The 20,715-nt window shown below is 52.6% G+C and overlaps 2 protein-coding genes across 3 annotated transcripts in view; both read left to right on the forward strand.

Annotated features, from left to right (window-relative positions):
- Window positions 1-4,236, forward strand: part of Pacs1 (phosphofurin acidic cluster sorting protein 1) — a 148,433-nt gene extending 144,197 nt beyond the window's left edge. Inside the window, exons 22-24 of the mRNA XM_020164862.2 lie at window positions 1,219-1,445; window positions 2,606-2,725; window positions 2,831-4,236. Of these exons, the coding sequence (XP_020020451.1) occupies window positions 1,219-1,445; window positions 2,606-2,725; window positions 2,831-2,946 (463 nt within the window). The 3' untranslated portion in view covers window positions 2,947-4,236. The remainder of the gene's footprint in view (window positions 1-1,218; window positions 1,446-2,605; window positions 2,726-2,830) is intronic.
- A 7,347-nt stretch (window positions 4,237-11,583) lies between these two features.
- On the forward strand, window positions 11,584-19,870 carry Klc2 (kinesin light chain 2). Of its 2 annotated transcripts, none has more exons than XM_020164860.2 (16): window positions 11,584-11,797; window positions 12,458-12,732; window positions 14,002-14,232; window positions 14,344-14,413; window positions 14,964-15,186; window positions 15,747-15,834; window positions 15,948-16,049; window positions 16,130-16,303; window positions 16,422-16,521; window positions 17,107-17,156; window positions 17,264-17,331; window positions 17,767-17,875; window positions 17,965-18,123; window positions 18,198-18,322; window positions 18,509-18,566; window positions 18,890-19,870. In XM_020164860.2, the coding sequence occupies exons 2-16, from the start codon at window positions 12,505-12,507 to the stop codon at window positions 18,971-18,973; spliced, it is 1,869 nt and encodes a 622-aa protein (XP_020020449.1). In that variant the 5' UTR covers window positions 11,584-11,797; window positions 12,458-12,504; the 3' UTR covers window positions 18,974-19,870. The 2 variants fall into 2 exon arrangements, with proteins under 2 accessions (XP_020020449.1, XP_020020450.1); XM_020164861.2 differs by having other exon boundaries at window positions 12,494-12,732.
- Window positions 19,871-20,715: the final 845 nt, after the last annotated feature.

Genomic DNA, 20,715 nt, shown 5'->3' on the forward strand with positions numbered 1-20,715 from the left:
TCTAGCTCAGGTTCTAGACTGGGTCTCGACACAGAGGCAGCAAAGACCTTGTAACTGAGATTATAGGGCATGGTTAGGAGAGGGTGTTTCTTCAGGATCTCAGATATCTAAAGATGGAGGACCAGGGAAGGAGCCATTTTTCTGCTGTGCCTGAAGAAGGGTGGATGAGGATGGTCACAGAGGGATGGAGGAGAGAGGTTTCCAGGCAAGAGAAAAGCAGGCCATGGTCAAAAACAGAAAGCAGCATCCTTTTTGTTCTCTTCTGCCTTCACCTCTTTCCTTGAACACTTGAGAGGGAGGCATTGACCAGTAGCTTTTCCAGAAGCACCAATGACAGTGTCATAGTCCCTGAAGAAAACACTAGCCCTTGAGCTAAAATCCCAGTCCTTGTCCTCCTTCCTCTTCTCATGCCCTCCATGATCTACTTCTGATTGGTCTGGAAGGAACAATGTAGGATCACAGCTACATTCTGCCCCAGGGCCTGGCACTCCAGTTTTGGGGTAGGGGGGAGGCTGTTTTCTCTCATCTCACCTACTGCAGGAGGGTTTTCTGTCTAGCATAGATTGAGGGAACATGGGACCAACCCCTACCTCAACCTCTTTTCTCATCTAGTTTAAGCTTGTTTTTTTAATGGAACCACTAAAATCAGGCAGAAAGAAAAGTCAGATGACTCTCCTAGCCCAGGTATCTATTGTGCCTGACACCTCCTTTCAACAAGAAAACACTTTTTTTTTCCCCTTAGGAGCTAAAATTGTCACTAAGCTAAGTGTCATACATAAGCAAAAGCACAGAGCAGCATCATTGGCTCCTTAGGCTGCCCTGGAGACACAGTGGCACTTCCGCTCCTGCCTTCTGCCCTTTTTGGGCCCCAGCTTTGCTTGCTGAGTGTCTTGTGTCTGTGTGCACATGTGTGCATGCATGTGTATGTGCATTCCTTCACAAACCCTTCTGCTCTGCTTCTCTCATCCTGTGATGATTTTACTTGGTTCCCTTACTGTGACTTGGGCCTTTATCCTCTCCTGGCTTTGTTCTCAGATCAGCCTGATTCTCCACCCCACATGAACCAGTTCTTTGTGACTGGAGGGAACACAGCCACTCAGCTGGCTTTCCTCCCCATCTTTCTCTCCCAGAGGCTGGCAGTACCCCCATCCCTCATCTGGCCCATATAGTGGGTATGGAGGGCAAAACCATTGTTTTGTTCTCATTCCCCTTCTTCAGGAGTCCCAGTAGCCCATATGGAGATGTGATCGGCCTCCAGGTTGACTACTGGCTGGGCCACCCTGCAGAGCGGAGGAGGGAAGGTGACAAGAGGGATGCCAGCTCAAAGAATACCCTCAAGAGTGTCTTCCGCTCAGTTCAGGTTTCTCGCCTGCCCCATGGTGGGGAAGCCCAACTTTCTGGCACCATGGCAATGACTGTGGTCACCAAAGAGAAGAACAAGAAAGGTAAGTGACATCTGAGGCCAAGAAAGACCAGGAGCCACCAGGGCTCCCCTCCCCTCTCTCAGGGTCCAGACAGAATATGCTTCTGAATGGGGCATATGTATCATGTGATTGGTCTGGGGCCCAGCAGGACGGGGGGAGGGGGGGGGAACAGGGCCATTCCTCTATAACACAAGAAACCAGGGTCCCAGCTGCTGAGCAGCAGCACCTTAGGGCTGAGACAGAGGCTGCTGCAGAATGACAGGAATCTTTCTGGCAGTTACCTCAGGATAGACTGACTATAAGTCTGGGAGGGCCTTCTTCATGCCCCAGTTCCATGGCCACAGAAATCGTAGAGCAGAGCCGTCACACCCCACGCTGGAGGCTGATCCTCAGAGTCTTCATGAACAGAGGAACATAGTTGCCTTAAGAATGAAGGTGAAGGGAAAGCTGGAAGCTGGTGGCAGGAGAATTGAGAGTAAAAAAAAGAATAAAGGGGAATACAGCCCATTGTGGATAAGAGGGGCAATTTAAAGCACTAGAAGCAAAGTTGGAGGGTGGCCCTGGGTCCTGTGCTTGGGAAGAGTGAGGCAGGAATCCCTATAACTAGGCTGCTGCTCAGGCAGCTTGCTACTCTCTAGCCAGCTGGAATCCTGCAGCTACCCATTTCCTGTGTGTGCCTCCACTCTACAGAGTGAGGGACTTGGCAGGGGCTGTGCCACAACCTGCTGGACTGCAACAAGGTCTGTCAGCTTGCAGGGCCCACTCTACCTTGCCTCCTTCCTTGAGTGGAGTAGAGCTGCACATTGGGCTGGTTAGTGCCAACACAAGCTGCTGCAGCACTCCTCAGCCACAGGTTTGCACACCCAGACAGGGAGGCAGGCCCTGCCCCAAGGGGCCTAGAATATTCCAGCTAGAAGGGACTTCAGAGACCATCTGCCCTGAATCCTCACTGTATGGATAAAATTAGTGAGGCCCAGGCAGAGACATGGGATCTTTGTCAAAGTCAGTCAGAAACTCGGAGATCCTGACCCACAGCTAGAGCCAAAGAGTGCGGGAAGGAGGGTGGGCTTTTTTTAAAATTACCTCCCCAACCAGAGGAAGAAAGGAACTGAGGAGGTTGGGGAAGAGGGGTTGGCTGCTGTCCCCAGGGCTGCAACAGGTGCTTCCTGCTGTCTTTGCAGTGCCCACCATCTTCCTGAGCAAGAAACCCCGGGAAAAGGAGGTGGACTCTAAGAGCCAGGTCATTGAAGGCATCAGCCGCCTCATCTGCTCCGCCAAGCAGCAGCAGACCATGCTGAGAGGTATGATGGCAGTGATGGTGGGGTGAGGGAGGGAGCCAATCTTCCCCAAGGAAAAGGGAGATGGATTCAGAGCCCCATCACCCCTTCCTTCCCTGTCATCCCCAGTGTCCATTGATGGCGTCGAGTGGAGTGACATCAAGTTCTTCCAGCTGGCAGCCCAGTGGCCCACCCATGTTAAGCACTTTCCAGTGGGCCTCTTCAGTGGCAGCAAGGCCACCTGAGGCCTTCCTCCCAGTCACTCTCCCTCCTGGCACTTGCCACCCGGCCTCACCGCCTGCGGGCAGGGGGAGGCCAGCAGGCCTGAGCCCAGCACCCCTTCCCGGCTCTGGGGCCTGCCTCTCATGTGCCCAGTCCTGAAGGACACTGCCACTGGGGGTGCTGCTCTCCCCAATGAAGACCTCCCCTCCCAGGGACCTCCCAACCCATCCCTGGTCCACTCTTCCTCCCTCCTTTTCCTTGGCCCTCCTCCCTTCTGCTCCAGCCCCAGGGCACATGGGTTCTGCCTTCTGATGCCCATAGTCCCTGGAATTGAGTTCTCTGGGCCTTCCTTGACCCAGCTCCCCACTTCTTCCCCCCTGTGATCCCAATTCCCTTCCTGAAAATAGGAAACCTGGAATCCTGGTCCACAGCGGGAGAGGGCAGCCCTTCCCACCCCAGTTCCACCGCCAGGCTTTTATTTTCTAAGGCCCTACTGCCAGATGCCACCCACTCTACCCACCTCCAAAGGGACTGGAGCCTCTTCCCACTTACGTGGAGACCTCACCAGCCCCACAGCTTCCCAGTGAAGGGTGAGGGGGCACCTGAGTACCACAGTGTGTTTCTAGGTTTGAGAAGCCTTCTCAGTCTCCCCACGCACGACTTCCTACCACCCCAAGTCTCTGTAGATGTGTGTCCTAAGCGTTTCTTTGGTTTTTGCACGGCCAATCCCTTGGTTGTCTGTGTGACTTGTTCCGTACACAGGTCCAATCCTTATGGCTTCCTCCCTTGTTGGTGATGCCTCTTCCTCTGCCTCCCAACCCCTCACCCAGCACGGCTCTGCCTGGCCTTGAGAGGCGAGAGGCAGGTCACATAGTCCGTGATCCCCTGCCACTGGCTGTGTGTCTCCCTTTTCCCCGTCAACTTGTTTCCCCTTTGCTGCTCTGTCTTCCCACCTCCTCCCTAACATGGTGGTGGGCAAAGGCCCCTCCTCTACCAGGTCTCCCTCCAGCAGCCTCCTTCCTTCCCTTTTCCCAGTTACGGGGCTATAGCTGAAGATGCAAAGCCAAACCCAGGCTCCATGCCCTCCAGCACCTCCAGGGATTCTTCATTGTTCTCTCTGTTCCTTTTAAGTGTGGCACAGAACTTCACTTTGTAACTGTTTTTCTCATTCTCCATGCTTCCTCCAGACTCCTCCAGCCCTTCCCCAAGGTCCAGCCCTACTGTCTAGAGCATCTCCCCAACCCAAGAATGGAGTTGGGTGGGAGGACTGGGGCCATGTTGGATTTTTCATTCAATAAACTGGTGATTTCTTACCAACTGCCTTGGGCTTCTGTGTCACCACAACTTTCCACTCCCTCAGCAGGACATGGCATGACACCACTCAGAGGCCTGAAGGTAGTTTTCCCAGTATGAGGTAGACAGATCAGACACAAAAATTTGGTATTCCCATACTAAATCCTATTTTCCTGTAGGACCCTCCATCCCCAAAGTGGTTACAAGCTGAAAGCATGTTACTCTCTTCTAAATATCAGATCAAAGGACTCTTTGCCTCTGCAGGTGTAGAGGTTGGGGTTTGGACCCATCTTTTGATGAGTTCACTTTCCTGCCTTCCTTTGACCCAAGATTGAAAACTGTTATATATAAAACTGTTATAATTGTTAAACTGTTTACTGAGTGCTGGGTCTTCCCCACACTCCCAGGACAACGGCCTATACACATTCTCTCCCAGAACAAGTGCCAGAGGTAAGGGCTTGCTAGAGACTAGGGCAGAGCCTGGTGTCCTTAGGCTGGTGGAGTGGCTCAGTGGTAGAGTGCCTGGTTAGCAAGCCTAGCAAGCATGAGGCCTTGATTTCAAGCCCCAGTACTGCCAAAAAATAAAGACACAAACTGTCCTCGGCCCCCCACCTCACTAAGATTATGAGCCAAGGCCCACTTGCCTGGCCCCCATACCTGCTTGATTATACTACCTCTTACTTTTCTTCCCTGGCTCCTGTTCCTCCCACATACTGGGCACACTCTACCTCAGGGCCTTCACACAGCCATTCATCATGCTACTGTCCCCCAGGTGCATGAGGTGTGTGTCCTTATTTCTCAGCTTAAATGTCACCTCAGGAGGCCTTTCCTTCTCTTACTCTTCTTTCTTTTCTTACTAGTACTTCTCACTCCTTGGCATCAGTGATTCATTCATCTGTCTCTCGCACTAGAATGTAAGCACCAATAAAAGAGGAACCTTTTCCCTTGCCAGATCCTTGGCATAAGGATACCACTAGGCTAATCATCAGCACAGTTAATCTTTTTTACAGAATGAAGACCCTCTTGCTGCTGAAATAGGGTCCCTAATCCAAATGTATTATAAAAAAAACCACTAACTGACTCTCAACCCCAGAACACCTACATTCCTGCATTATCTCTTAGGTGCTGGAGGAACAGAGTAGACTCCATCCTGAGCCAGGAGAGGAAGGGGCTATGTAGAAATGCTTCTTGGGAGGCCAGGCAGGAGACAATGCAAGTGAATGTACTTTGAGATGCTCTACCTTGGCACTGATGGGACACAAGTACCCTTGGCTGCCAGAGACATTACCTAAAAGCCAGAGATATAGAAGTAAAAGAACCCCTATCTAATCCACAAACACACTCCAGATTGGTTTTATTTATTTATTTATTTTATTTATTTTTTTTTTTTTATTTTGTTGGTGGTCCTGGGTATTGAACTCAGGGCCTTGCACTTGCTAAACAAGTGTTCTACCACTTTAGCCACCCACCTATTCCCAGAGAGGTGTATACACTGTCCATATTCTCGGTACTGTGAAAATGTTACATTCAATGGTACATTTGTCATAACTAACACATTACTAATCCAAGTCCATATTTATGTGGATCCCTTAGTTTTCCTCTGTCTTTTGTCCATTCCAGAATCCATTCAGTATAACTACACTGCACTTAGTGACTCTGTCTTCTTAGGCTCCTTTATGACCTTGTCTCAGATTTTTTACCTCCCTGTTTTTGTTTGTTTGTTTTTTGTGGTACTGGGGCTTGAATTCAGGGCCTACACCCTGAGCCACTCTGATAGCCCTTTTTTGTGAAGGGTTTTTTCAAGGTAGGGTCTCACAAACCATTTGTCTAGGTGGGCTTCCCACTGTGATCCTCCTGATCTCCGCTCCTGAATATCTAGGGTTACAGGTGGGAGCCACCATCGCCCAGCTTTTGCCTGTATTTTTTATGACATTTCTTTGGGTTTTTTTTGTTGTTGTTACTGCTTTTGGGGTGCTGGGGATGGAACCCAGGGTTTCACACATACTAGTCAAGCACTGTGCAACTGAACTCACACTAGCCTTGTTACGGACAGTTTTGAGGAGTACAGATTAAGTATTTTGTAGACTATCCCTCGAATAGGCTTTGCCTGATGTTTTTCTTATGGCTATACTATACTATGAGGCTTACATGTTTTGGAGGAAGACAACAAAAGTGAAGTACGATTCTCAATGCATCATATGGAGGGTACATGCTGTCACCATGATGTTGCTGCTGATGGTAACCTTGCTTATGTGGCTTAAGGCAGTGTTTGCCAGAATTCTTTCCTGTGAAGTTACATGCACACACATCCCTTATCATATTGTACTCTTTGGAAGGAAGTCCCAGAGCAGAGCCCACAAGTTGTTCTCTACAGGTGTCCTTTGAAACTTTGTACAAGAGATTTCAGACTAATGTTTTAAACTCCTTCTTTAATCAGCAGCAGTGTCCAAGAACAGACAGCATTAATAGCTATAATCTCACACACACACACACACACACACACACACACACACACACACACACACACACACACGGCATTGTTTTTAAGCCAGGCCTTGGCTGAGCTCACCTGGCCAATGTGGGATTCTAATCTCCCAATCTTCCCCAATCTTAGTAAATGGCACCAGCATCCATCCTGCCCTCAAGCCAGAAACCAAGGAGTCATCCCTGCTCCCAAACCATCAGCAACCCTGGCCCATTCTGCCTCCATGACTGTTCCCAACCTAGGCAAGAGCAGAGCCACTCTAGGTTTAGGTTCTTGCAGTGACTCTCCAGTACCCTTGGGACATAGCCAGACCTTGTCTGTCAGGGTCACACAATGGGTTCCACTGCCAGTCTCCCTTCACCTCCAACTGGCCTCCTTTCCCAGGCTTCCACCATAGAGCCACATATTATGGTTCCATCATCAGAGCTCTGAGCTTCACTGGCCTGAGCTGTGGTTCTTTCTACCTCAATGCTCCCTGTGCACAGAGCCAGAAACTGCTTTCCGCTCTGTGCGGCCTCCAAATGGGCTCCTCAGAAAGGCTTTCCCCAACTCCCTAAAGCCCAGTTGTTGTTAGTCTCTCAACAGAGTTCAGTCACAGTTTGCTGTCACCTGTGCGGCCTCCAAATGGGCTCCTCAGAAAGGCTTTCCCCACCTCCCTAAAGCCCAGTTGTTCTTAGTCTCTCAACAGAGTTCAGTCACAGTTTGCTGTCACCTGCAATACATGTCTTTGTGCCATGTTTGCATTACTCTGGCTGCATGCCTAGCACTCAGCATCTGGCACATGGCAAGCCCTGACAGGCTAAACAAGCAGGTGGGCACACACAGGTCAGGTGAGGAGACAAAGTCCTTTCCTCCCTTTTGAATCAGGGATCTTGCTATGTTGCCCAGCCTGTCCTAGAATTTCTGGGTTCAAGCGATCCTCCAGCCTCAGCTTCCCAAGTGCCGAGACTACAGTCTGTGCCACCATACCTGGCAAAGACCCAGATTTAAAACCCATGTGCTCTGACTTCAGAGCACATCTCAACCCTCCATGCATCTGATAGTCCTAGGTCCCACTGTGAATCAGTTCCTGCCCCAGCTGTGCTGAAAGGAGGATGAAAGCCAGACACGCCTTTGGTGGTACTGAATTCAAACCTCAGTACCACCAAAAAAAAAAAGAGATAGAGAGATGGATGGTCTGGATATATGTAAACACTAGAGATAAAAGAGAGTATGGTCTACTCAGAGACCCACACATGGTTAAGTGCTGTTGAAAGGCAGTGCGGATGGCAAGTAGAGAGTAAGAGAGAAAGTGGAGAGTGAGAGTAACAGCTCAGGGACTGAGGACCTTGTGGCTATCATAATTCCTATTTTTGCCAGAGTGAAGTTTGTACTCTTGGTCCTGAGACAACAGGGAGAAACTGATAAAGGGTTTTGGGCAGAGGAATGAGGATGGAGTTGGGAAAGTTCACCTAGCCACAGCACACTGAAGGATACAAGGCCTGCATCCAGAACAAGTGATGAGTTCAAAGGCTGGAGCATTATTTAGAGTCAATGTGAAGAAGACATAGACTAAGGAAAGGGTAGAAGGGTTGGAGAAAAGTAGACAGACCTGAGAGTGACTTGAGAGGGAATTAACAGGATTAGATGGCTGGTGAGAAAACAGGCTGAAAGAGAGAGTCAAGGACAGGACTGGCCATCTGCCCTGCTTGATGAGCAGATGGTAACACATCCCTGCAGGAGACTTGGACTGGTGATGGTGAGTGTGGGCTAGGGCTGGAGCATGTGTGCCATTCCCAGTGGAGGTTGAATGTATGGGTCTGGCTGGAGTTGAGGGGAGGGTCTGGTCTGGAGATAGGAATTTGGGCTCCCTTGGCATATGGGGGAGCTGACATCAGGGAAATTCTCTCTCTCTCTGTCTCTCATACAGACACACACACCAGCTGATCTCCCTCTGTCAGCATCAAACATCTCGACCTTTGCTTCTGCTCAGACTCACCTTTCTATTTGCTGCCTTACCTGTTGCTTCCTTTGGTTCTCAGGCTTTTCTCTCTAACAACACTGTTAGCAGAGGCTGGCCTATATTTTACCTTTTTTCTCCCTAACTCCCACTCTGCTAAGCTTGTCAGTGATGATAATAACAAATAACCCCAAGGAACAGTGTCTGTTATGTACAAGACTTACTGTGAAAACTTTGTGCCATTTTATTCAGTTTTCTCCATGACCCAACAAGGTAGGTATTAGGAACCCATTTTACAGAGCTTGCCTAAAACACTACACGGCTGGCAAAGTGAAGGAGATGTGGCTTTGTCCTTAGTAGAGTCTGAACCATGTTCCCTCCTGATGAGCAGGATGTGACCCTTCTAACCTGGCTAGAAGGCCACAGGAAGGAAGAGTGCAGATTTGCCACATGGCTGCCAGGGCAGAAATCCCAGGCCTCTTATGACAGCTCTGAGCCTATTTGATCTTGACTCAGTGGCAGAAAGAGCTGTCAACCAAAGGTGTCCACAGCAGAACAGGAAGCCAGGACGTGGTCTTCAGGGTGCCACCAATCTTGAGCACTTCTGGGTAAATCCATTAAGTTTTCGAGTGGGATGAGATCATGAAGAAAGTGCCCTACCCACTTAAGAGGAAAGGAGGGAGGCTACCAGGAGGAATCGAATAAAGTAAGAAAGCAGGCATACAGATGGGCACCTCTGAGAGTAAAAGGCTGGGGGAGAAGAAGGGATGGATTGGGGAGTGAGTTTCAGAGATGATACAATAATATTAAAAGTTGTAAGAACAACCTTCCAAGGCATGGAGGCAGTGGGGGAGGTGTTGCTGAGTACTGCAGGAAATGGCAAAAGGAGCTGAATCACCATCAGGCACCAATTCCTTCCTTTATTCTCCATTTACTGAGCACCCATCAGCATCCTGGCAGGAGACCAGCAGCTGAGGAATAGGGGGAGCACAGAACAGAGCAGGATGAAGTAACAATCTTCCCTGGGGAGATACACAATGTAATCCTCAGAGGCCAGATTAAAAAAGGCAAGTGGCTGAAAAGGTTGAATGCTGTCATGGTTAAGCACTGACAGCAAGATAAGGGCATGAAAACAGGCAGGGAAAGGTCCAGCCCTGCCTGTATCTGGCACAAGGGAGCAAGGCCAGCCGCCCAAGAGGAAGCACAAAAGAAACCACAAAAGCCTGCAGGGAATTAGCAGAAAAGCTAGAGCAAGAAACGAGCAAAAGCCATAAAACAAGGCTGAAAACAGTTCTCTCTTTAACCTTCGACAAAGTAATAAAAAGAATAAAAAGAACATGTGCCTTTATTACATAAAAAGCACAGGATAGAGGCAGAAGTGGCAGGTGTGTTTGCACCTGGGTGTGTGGCATGCTTCCCATGGGCCTGTAGACCCAGACACATGGAGAGTGCACATGGGCAGCAGGTGTGTCTGGGGAATCTGCCTCCAGCTCCATGTTGAGAGTGCACACTTGTAATATTGCATGGGCCTGAACATGCAATGTGGCCTCTATTCTCTTAACCTCTATGTGGCTAGTCTCCCTTACACACTCTCAGGGATAAAATGAACTGTACTCTCTGGGCGCTGGTGGCTCACACATGTAATTCTAGCTACTCTCCATATTCCTGAGATCAGGAGGATGGAAGTTTGAAGCCAGCTCCCAGCACATAGCTCATGAGACCCTATCTCGAAAAAAACCACAGAAAAGGACTGGTGGAGTGTCTCAGGGTATAAGCACTGAGTTCAAACTACAGAACCACAAAAGAGAGGGAGGAAGGAAGGAAGGAAGGAAGGAAGGAGGAAGGGAGGGAGGGTACACTGATCCTTGTTTCCACCTAGGCCCCCCTGCTCCTTGCCATCCCTCTCCCCCTTTCAGCCAGAAGCCTTCCTCCCTTCCCTCAAGAAGCAGCCCAAAGAGGAAAATGTAGAGTGAATAATATTGAAATACATTGCATCTGTGTATGAAGACAGCATAATGAAATACACTGAAAGCTGTTGAATAATAGGGGAGGGAGCAGGGTGATAGAGAATGAGTAAATAATAGAGGGGGTTAATCTAAGTACAATATATACAGGTGTGAAAGACCAAGGAGAATGCTCCTTGAACAATCAATATTCACTTAAAAACAGTGAAGATGAAACATGTTCTGGTGGACGGGGTACTAGTGGAGGGGATAAATGGGAAATGCAGAGGGTGAAGGAGATCTAATGTTGATATACTTTGTATGCGTGTATGAAAACAGACAATGAAACCTGTTGAGGGCTTGGAATGTGGTTCAAGTGGTAGAGCACCTGCCTAGCAAGGACAAGGCCCTGAGTTCAAACTCCAGTACCGCAAAAAACAAAAACAAGAAAAAAATCCAAAAAACTTGAAATTGTTCTAAGGGGAGAATGATGGTGTGAATCCAATTAAGATACATTGTAAGCACATATGTAAATGTAACTAATAAATGCTAATAAAAATTGTTAAAAAAAAAACAGCAGCCCAAAACGCTGTGAATTCCCTATAGGGATATGGACAGTTCCGCAGAGCAAGAGGAGCGGTCTCTAAAGACAAGTGAGGCAGAGGACAGATAAATGCGGATAATGGCAGCATCCACTTCAACCGGGTTTTGTGAACACTGTTAATTCGTGGAAGCCACCAAACGTGTAAGCGCTCAATAAATGTGGACTGTCTCGCTCTGGACTCCGAGGGGGGTGGGCCTTCTCCTTGCGCCTCAGTTTGCCCCAGTGTCCTCGCTGGTCGGCATGGGTTTCACATTCTGCCGAGCAGCTTCACATCAGAGGCCTGGGAATCCCCAGCACTAACCAGCGCCTAGGCAAGTCCACGCCCCACCCCCTCGGCGACCACGCCCACCCCCTTGGGTGGCCCCGCCCCGCTCCTGTAGCCTTCAGGGCCCGCGCGCTCCTTTAAGGCAGCGAGCGGCCCACAAGCCGGCGTTTCGCCCCCTCCGACGCTCCGAGGTAACGGCTTCACCTTTAAGGCGGCGCGGGGTTTGCTGGGAAGGCCGGCGGGATGGAGCCAGCGGGACCTGCACACCGCTGCGGGTCCGGGTGAAGCCGGGCGGGAGCCAGAGCCGGAGCCAGAGTGGGAGCCGGGCCTGAGCTGGAGGCGCAGGTCCGCACGGGCCGATTGGGCCGGGAGAGGGGGTTTGGCCCTAACGAGGGCGGAGGGTTGTGGTCGGCCTAGAGGAGGGATCGTCGTGGGTGCGGCCTGTCTGCGGGGAGGAGGAGCGGTCCTGCAGACCCAGGACGGTCTGCAGAGCGTTACACCAACTTACGGGAGGGGTCGTCGTGGGCGCGGCGTGAACGAACCCGGTCCTGAAACCGGAGATCTCAACCTCTCCCTAGGGGGAGGGTCTCTGTGGGATCGGCCTACCCTGGGGGAGGGGCTCTGTGATTAGGCCAGCCAGAGGGGACGGGGTGTCGCAGGGGCTAGGACCTGGTCGCCTGGAGCGACCGGGGTCTCCCCCGCAGGTGTAAACCCCTACGGCCCCTGTACCGCTCCCTGATGCTTGGTGTCCTGACTTGGGGAGTCCCGGGGAAGCCCCAAGACTAGGCCGCCTAACTGAGCGGGTGGTCTGGGGAGAAATCAGGAGCCCCACCAGCCGCACCGCATTGCGTCTCCCTGGCCGAGATGGGTCTGGCGCGCCCCCTGTAGGCCGAGGGCTAGCACGGTGCGGGCTGCCGACTGGGGGACCTGGGCACCCCGGGGACCCAGGCGTCCGGGGACCGCCGGTGTTTACCTAATTCGGGGCGGATGGCGGTGTGGCCCTAGGCCCGGCGCCCGCCTGCCCGCCCCTGGCCTTCACAGACGGCTCAACCATGGCCACCATGGTGCTTCCGAGAGAGGAGAAGCTGAGCCAGGATGAGATCGTACTAGGCACCAAAGCCGTCATCCAGGGACTAGAGACCCTGCGCGGAGAGCATCGTGCCCTACTGGCTCCCCTGGCTTCTCCTGAGGCCGGCGAGGCGGAGCCTGGCTCACAGGAGCGCTCCCTCCTCCTGCGTCGCTCCCTGGAGGCTATCGAGCTGGGACTGGGGGAAGCCCAGGTAGGTTACCTCGATGTGCTGAGATGGGAGGTCAGGGGAAGGACTGAGCCTTCCAGAGGAATGTCAGTAATATAGGAACTCAAGAGAGTTAGCCATGAGGATGGAGGATGGAAGGAATAGGACCAGTTCTAGATATTATAGAGTCAGGCTCAGCAGGACCTGGGAATTAAAGAAGGGAACAGCGTAACTCTCAGGTTTGTGGGATGGGAGTTCAGGGATGAGAAAGCTTGGGTGGGTCAGTTCTGTTTGGGCCCTCCATAAATTGGGCTGTGGAACCATATGCAGACCAGGATGTTCAGGAGTCATTGAGATGGACAGGGATTTAGTCTCTACAGAAAAGGTTTTGTTCTCCTCAGAATTTAGCCACACCACTGCTGGGCACATTGTATCATTTTGATTTTCTTGTCTTTAAAATAAGGATCATGCCATCTGCAGTATATACTTCCAGGCTGTTTAGGGAATTTTTTTTTTTAAAGCTAGTGGTATGAAAACACCTGTCACTTAGACATTTGCTAATCAACTAGAAAGTTCAGGGTCCCAGACTGCCTAGCCTTTTGGAAGGCAATACGTCACCTCCTTGGCCAGTTGACTGTCAGGTGCAGACATGGCACACAGGGTCCCCACTCCCAGTAATGCAGGGAGGGTCCTCAGATGGGAAATGGGATGGCATGGAGGATGCTGGCGGTGAGGCTGGGTGTGGTGCTGGAGAAAGAAGCCAGAACGTGACTGGGAAGAGACAGAAATGACCCTGGACCATAAGCAATAGAGAAGGGAGTGTGACACCCATGCTAAAGCCCCAACACAGGAAGAGCCTGGAAGCTCAGGTAGGAAGTCAGAGGTTGGAGGCTGAGGCTGATGCATCTGGATCCCCTTCCCTACCTGGAAGCTGCAGAAAGCAGAGAGTGCTAGGGACCTTCAGCAGAAGTTCACATGAGGTCTTTCACTGGCCTTTCAACCACCTGTTAGGGCTCTTTAAGCAAGCGCTAGCCTTGGGTCTGGGAGCAGTAAAGAGTCTGAGCACTCAGAATACCAGAAGGAAGCGGTTAAGGACCCCAAACCTTCTGGGCTTAGACTCTGGACTGTGATCTGTTTCGGGCCTGGGAGAAATCTCCTTTGAGAAGAGGAGAACTAGGCCCAAGGCTCTGCAGCATGTCACAGGTAGGGCCAGGCCTGGCCCTTCCCTGGGCCTCAGGTACCTATGAAGCCTAGACTGTAGCTGTAGGCTGAGGGGTAGCCAGGGTTTTGACATTCATCTGGCTGGCTGCACAGGTGATCCTAGCACTGTCAAGCCACCTGGGGGCTGTGGAATCAGAGAAGCAGAAGCTGCGGGCTCAGGTACGGCGCCTGGTGCAGGAGAACCAGTGGTTGCGTGAGGAGCTAGCGGGAACACAGCAGAAGCTACAACGCAGTGAGCAGGCAGTGGCCCAGCTGGAGGAGGAGAAGCAGCACCTACTGTTTATGAGCCAGATCCGCAAGCTGGACGAGGATGCCTCCCCCAATGTGAGCTCCATCCCAGCCAGGGGCCTGGGGAAGCTGGGAACACTCAGCTCCTATCCAGCCCACCGATATCTGAATCACCTTCCCTGACACCTGTCCTGTCTTCCTTCCCAGGAGGAAAAGGGTGATGTCCCCAAAGATTCTCTGGATGACCTATTCCCTAATGAGGATGAGCAGAGCCCAGGTGCAGATGGGCAGTTGGTTCTGGGTTGGGGGAAGAAAAGATTGTATAAATTTCTGGACCCGGGGACCTGGAAGTCTCAAGAGAAGGGGACTGAATGACAGCCATGTTCTTTCTTGCCTTGTTTCTAATCACAACATCCCAGTGCATTAGTGCTTAAAAGGCAGATCTTCCTGTTGCATCTTGTACCCCTGAGCTCTGCAAGGAACAGATATCATGGTTCAAGCTCTGAGGGAGCCAGGCCTGACTCTGACACTCACTTCTCTCTGGGCCTACTCTGAGGGTCAGAGGAGACGCATTCATGGTAGGGCTGAGCCAGGCTGTTTGCCTCACTTATCATGTTGAGCACACATGGGAGCCCACACTGCAGATGAAGCTGGAGCTCAAGATGTTAGGGTCTCTATGGAGTAATCAGATTTACTCTATAAATGGGGAAATGAGGCAGGGTGGTTAGTGACTTGCCCGGGGCCATGTGTGCCAAAGGCACAGCTGGCATTGCCAGCCCAGCCAAGTGGGCAGATGGCACTCTGACTTCCTACCCTTGGCCCTGCAGCCCCCAGTCCTGGAGGAGGGGATGTGGCTGCCCAGCACGGGGGCTATGAAATCCCAGCACGGCTCCGCACCCTGCACAACCTGGTGATCCAGTATGCCTCGCAGGGCCGCTATGAGGTGGCAGTGCCTCTCTGCAAGCAGGCACTGGAGGACCTGGAGAAGACATCAGGCCATGACCACCCTGATGTGGCCACTATGCTGAACATCCTGGCATTGGTCTACCGGTGAGAGACCCCTGCCCATGTGGGCATACCCAATCCTTCCTGACAGCTCCAGTCCTGGGTCACTAACCCTCATGACTGCTGGGACCAGGGCTCCAGGGGCAGTTGGGCAGCAGAGAGAGGCCTGCATAGAGCTGGCCTCCAGATGGCAGTAAACCTCAGTTTTGTGGAGGAGAAAGGCTTAGACATGAGCAGTGAGAGTGGCACCTTAGGATGCCAGAGTCACCGGGAGTCAGCATGGCTTCTCCAGGTACCCAGGATTGAGTAGGGGCTTTGAAAAATGAGTTGGCCCAGAATATAAGTGGGTTAAAAAGGGTTTCTGTGGCAGAAAGTGATGTGAGTCAAGGCACTGGGGACCAAAGAGCAGGGTATAGAGGGTATGCAGCTCAGAGCCCTGGCATGAGGCAGGGCCCTGGAATGTGTTGTGAACTACCCAGCATCCCCTGAGCTCCTGGAAAGCAGCGGAAGCACAGGCCTCCCACGCTGGGTGGTATTCCCACTGTACCCACTCATCAGTGACCATGAGGACTGCCGGCCCTGAATGTCCTCCTGTTTGCCCCCAGGGATCAGAACAAGTACAAGGAAGCTGCTCACCTGCTTAATGATGCCCTGGCAATCCGGGAGAAGACACTGGGCAAGGACCACCCAGCTGTGAGTAAGGGTTGGGGGGGAGGGAGAAGAGAGCTGCCCTCCACCCTCTACAGGTCCCATAGTCTGCCCAGCAGAGCCCTGGGTCAGGGTGCATCCATTCTCCCACCCTCCAGGTGGCTGCAACACTAAACAACCTGGCAGTTCTGTACGGCAAGCGGGGCAAGTATAAGGAGGCCGAGCCATTGTGCAAGCGGGCGCTGGAGATCCGGGAGAAGGTGGGAACAGGCAAGGCTGTAGGCTAGGCAAGTGGGGACTCAGGTAGCTCTGAGCCTAGCTACTGATTCCTCCATCCCAGGTCCTGGGCAAGTTTCACCCAGATGTGGCCAAGCAGCTCAGCAATCTGGCCTTGCTCTGCCAGAACCAGGGCAAAGCTGAGGAGGTGGAATACTACTACCGGCGGGCACTGGAGATCTATGCTACACGCCTTGGGCCTGATGACCCCAATGTGGCCAAGACCAAGAACAACCTGGTACCCTGTGATGGGGCAGGGATGGAGGCTGGGAAGGAGGGCTGAGGATGGGGAAGAAGGAGAGGGAAAGCTCAGCTCCCTGCATACTGCTTACCCTCCTGGCCCTGTGTCTCCCCAGGCTTCCTGTTACCTGAAACAGGGCAAGTACCAGGATGCAGAGACCTTGTACAAGGAGATCCTCACCCGCGCTCATGAGAAAGAGTTTGGCTCTGTCAATGGTAAGACCATGGACCTCTAGCTCATCCAGCATGAGCTTCCAACAATATCTTAGCCCAGCAGGCCATCGTATCTGGGGTTTGGCTGGTGGCCCACCCTCACCTGTGGATGGCACCCACAGGAGCCCACATACCTAACTCACTGCACTGGGTGGGCACAAGTTTGGCAAACCCACACTCTTGACCCAGTCTCCCCCCTTTTGTCAGCCAGGCAACTTCTGTCTCCGTTTCTAAGAAATAGCCTTCTGGTCCTTGTGATCAATCATTTCCATCTCCTGATCCATCAGAGCCTAACCTGTCATTCAGGCCAACCAGGTGTCTCAGGCTGTGAGCCTGAGATGTGTAGTGTTCTGTCCTTCACCCTTCACCCCACCCCATTCACAAGCCACTTAACACAGGCCTGTGCCCTGTTCATCTGTGTTCAGAGGAAGGTTAGTGATGTTTTTTGGGTCTGTTTCTTGTTTCTTCATTCAACAAAGTCCAACAGTGGTCCTTCCTGGATACCCCTGCCCTCCTCCCCAGACCCCAGTCCTGTGTCTAGCCTAATCTGAAAAAGCAGGCTGTTGACCATCCCTGTTTTCCTTTCAGGGGACAACAAGCCCATCTGGATGCATGCAGAGGAACGGGAGGAGAGCAAGGTAGCTCTGAGGGCAGGGCTGGGCAGGTCTCAGGTGAGGGTGTGAAACGGATGTGTGGAGGGGAGGGAGGGCCTTCTGCCACCTTCCCAGGCCATTCTTTCCCCCAGGATAAACGCCGGGACAGCGCCCCCTATGGGGAATATGGCAGCTGGTACAAGGCCTGTAAGGTTGACAGGTGAGGGCAGCAGGGGCTAGGCTGGGGGTAGAGTGGGTAGCAGGGAAACAGCACCCTAATGGGCAAGGCCCAGGCTGCATACTCCATCCTCTCACCCCAGAGACACCTCCCCTCTGCCAGCCCATCTTTCAAGGCCCTGGTCACAGGCTACCTGTCCCGAAGAAAGCTTTCTGCACAGACAGCCTGATTCTTTCCTGAGTCTCCCATCTTTTGGTCCTGGTGGCAATGTCCCATAAGGTCCCTGGGGCCAAGTCCTCAGTCCTGGGGTTTTGTCCTAGGACAGGAGACCAGTGGGCCTAATACAGGGCTAGGTACATGCATGGGAGGTACTAGATTGTGGTTTGCCTGATGATTCCTGAGGGCCCAGCATGGGCTGGATGCCATATAGGCCCTGACTTTGGGCAACACAGTTTGTGACCTTTTTTCCATCCACAGTCCCACAGTCAATACCACCCTGCGCAGCTTGGGAGCCCTGTACCGTCGCCAAGGCAAGCTGGAAGCTGCACACACGCTGGAGGACTGTGCCAGTCGCAGCCGCAAGCAGGTGGGGGCTCCATGAATGAACAGAGTGTGCAGGCACCTGTAAGGCCCCATGTGTATTCCAGTAAGGGCCTGATGCTCCCTCTCCCTCAGGGCCTGGACCCTGCCAGCCAGACCAAGGTGGTAGAACTGTTGAAAGATGGCAGCGGTGGGCGGGGAGACCGCCGCAGCAGCCGAGATGTGGCCAGCAGTGCTGGGCCTCGGTCTGAGTCTGACCTGGAAGAGTCAGGGCCTGCAGCTGAGTGGAGCGGGGTGAGTGTGTTGGCTGGGATGGGCCAGGAGCCTGTGTAGCCAGTGCGGCCTAGAGACAGGCCTGTCACCCACAGGATGGCAGCGGCTCATTGCGGCGCAGCGGCTCTTTTGGGAAGCTCCGGGATGCTCTGAGACGCAGCAGTGAAATGCTGGTGAAGAAGCTGCAGGGAGGCGGTCCACAGGAGCCCCCTAACTCCAGGTAAGCCTGTTCAAAACCACCCAGTGACCTCACATAAGCTCCTGATCCAAGTATGTCCTACTGGCCCCTCTCAGGCGCCACTACCACCAACTCCCCATCCCTCCCCATCACCAGCTTGATCCCTTCCCCATCCCAGCCCTGCCTTCTAGTCTATGATGACAAATCCTAACCATCCTTTTTCTTCAGGATGAAGCGGGCCAGTTCCCTCAACTTCCTCAACAAAAGTGTGGAAGAGCCAGTCCAGGTAGGGGTGGTGGGTACCTCGCACTGGACAGCCTGGGGCCCCTGGGACCCAGGTCTGCATGTATTCCTGCCTAGCTTCTGGAGTATGTCTTCATCCAGCAACAGTTCTGTACCCATCCCAGCCTACTTTAGTCTGGACAGCAGACAGACAGATGAGGGGTATGCAGCACCCATCCTGGGGTGAACACAGAATCCACTAATACCAACACAGTAACTAGAGATGGCAGGAATGTTAGGCACAGGCCGTGGCCTTGGATCAGGCCCTAAGGCCCGGAAGCACAGATGCAGCTGCTTGGTGCTAAGAGACCTGTTCTCTGCCCACAGCCTGGAGGCACTGGTCTCTCTGACAGCCGCACCCTCAGCTCCAGCTCCATGGACCTCTCCCGACGAAGCTCCCTGGTGGGTTAACCCTGAAGGGACAGCCAGTCACCAGAGCCTCTACCAGGCAAACTACTCCTACCCCCTTCAACCGGTCCCCCAGCCCTGCGCATGGGCCTGCTGCTTGTCCTGCCTTCTCTCCCAAGGACCCCTGTCTTTTCTGTTCAATCTCAGGGTAACCTCATCCCTTGTCATCTAGGCCCTGGAGGCCGAGCCAGCCCTCTCCAGCTCTACCTGTTATTTATTCCTTCCAGCAGGACCCCCACACACACTCCCTTCCCTAGGTTCCAGGGCCAATGGGAGGGCCTGGCTGGGGTCTCCAAGATTAGAGACTACTGCAACCTGCTTTCCCCAGAGCCAAGAACACTTAAGCACCTGCTGTCCCTCCACACCCCTGCTTCCCTCCCGGCCGTTGCTTCTGTATATAGAGAAATAAGTTATTGGCCGCGCCCCTTCCCTCAGTCCACGGTACTCCCCGGGCCTCCATTCTCCAGTGGTACCGCCCAGGCCTTAATCACCCCCATTCCGCGCGGTGGTATCTCCCTGGCTCCACGTTCTCAGAGCGGCGCCTACCCAAAGGGTTTCCTTGACCTCCTCATGTTCCTGGCCTTGGAGGAACGCGCCCCACCTCGCCTTGCCCCATGCCTCTGGACTGAGGACTCTCGCCCATGCGGGTCTCCGCACCACCGGGCCCTGCGGAGCGTCCTGGCCTTATGCACTGCCCCTCCCATCCGGCCCCGCCCGCACACGGCGGGGTGCCGCGCGTTGAGCCATCTGCCACGCCTCAAGCCCGCAGCTTCTCGCGAGGGCCAGTGACAGCCCCCGCCCCCACCCCGTGACAGGAGGGACTGCCCCAGGTGTGGGGGTGAGGCGGTCGCCCTCTATTTTCAGATGTTGCTGTTAGAAATAAAGACGGTTTGAATCTGAGCCAAGCCTGTTTTGAAGTGGAGGCCCAGGGCCCTCCAAGGTTTCCGGGTTGGGGAGGGGCTGCGTGTGACTGGGGTGTGTGCGTGCGTTTCTCACAGTCCGGTCCCGCGATGCTGGAGCCAATACTCTGGAGCCGCAGGTGCTGGATTTCTTCTAAAGCCTTCACTTTTGGGGTTACAGAGAGCGTAGCCTTTGATGAGCTCTGCCCCTTAATATGTTTTTTTAGCCTTGAACGAGCTTCCCGAGTTTTCTTGTATGAAATGTGATGACATCTTCCTGGGCTTGCAGCTGAGTTAGGAGTGCCCAGCACGTGAAGAACCCCGGATAAATGATCTTTTACTGGTCCTGTTAGTACTATACGCCTTCTCGCTCTTTTTTTTTTTTTTTTTTTTTTTTTTTTTGCTGGGCCTGGGGTTTGAACTCAGGGCTTCATGCTTGCAAAGCAGGCACTCTACCACTTGAGCCACACCTCCAGTCCTCGCCTTCTCGTTTAATGTTCACAACCTGCAAACCAAGAGGGTGAGGCTGGCTGCCTCTGACAGAGAGAAGTGAAACATGTGGGGTTGGGAGGATAATTTGTGAATTTTTTATATCTAATGTCACAGTAGCAAACTGTGATCATCTTAAGGCAGAAAATTCTTAAGGGTTGTCAAATGTCTTGAGTGCCGAATTCTGTCATCCTTGACCTTGTATGTATATTTCTTCGGCAAACCAAGCTAAATGTATCTAGAAATGCAATTGTGCTCTTGAAACATTGTGAAGTTTTCGTGTTGTTGTAATGGAAGTTGAGGTTTCTGTATTTGCCACTGTCTCTTAATTGTATTTAGTATGTAGTTGTATATACA

This window comes from Castor canadensis, chromosome 1 (assembly GCF_047511655.1).
Source record: "Castor canadensis chromosome 1, mCasCan1.hap1v2, whole genome shotgun sequence".
NCBI lineage: Eukaryota > Metazoa > Chordata > Mammalia > Rodentia > Castoridae > Castor > Castor canadensis.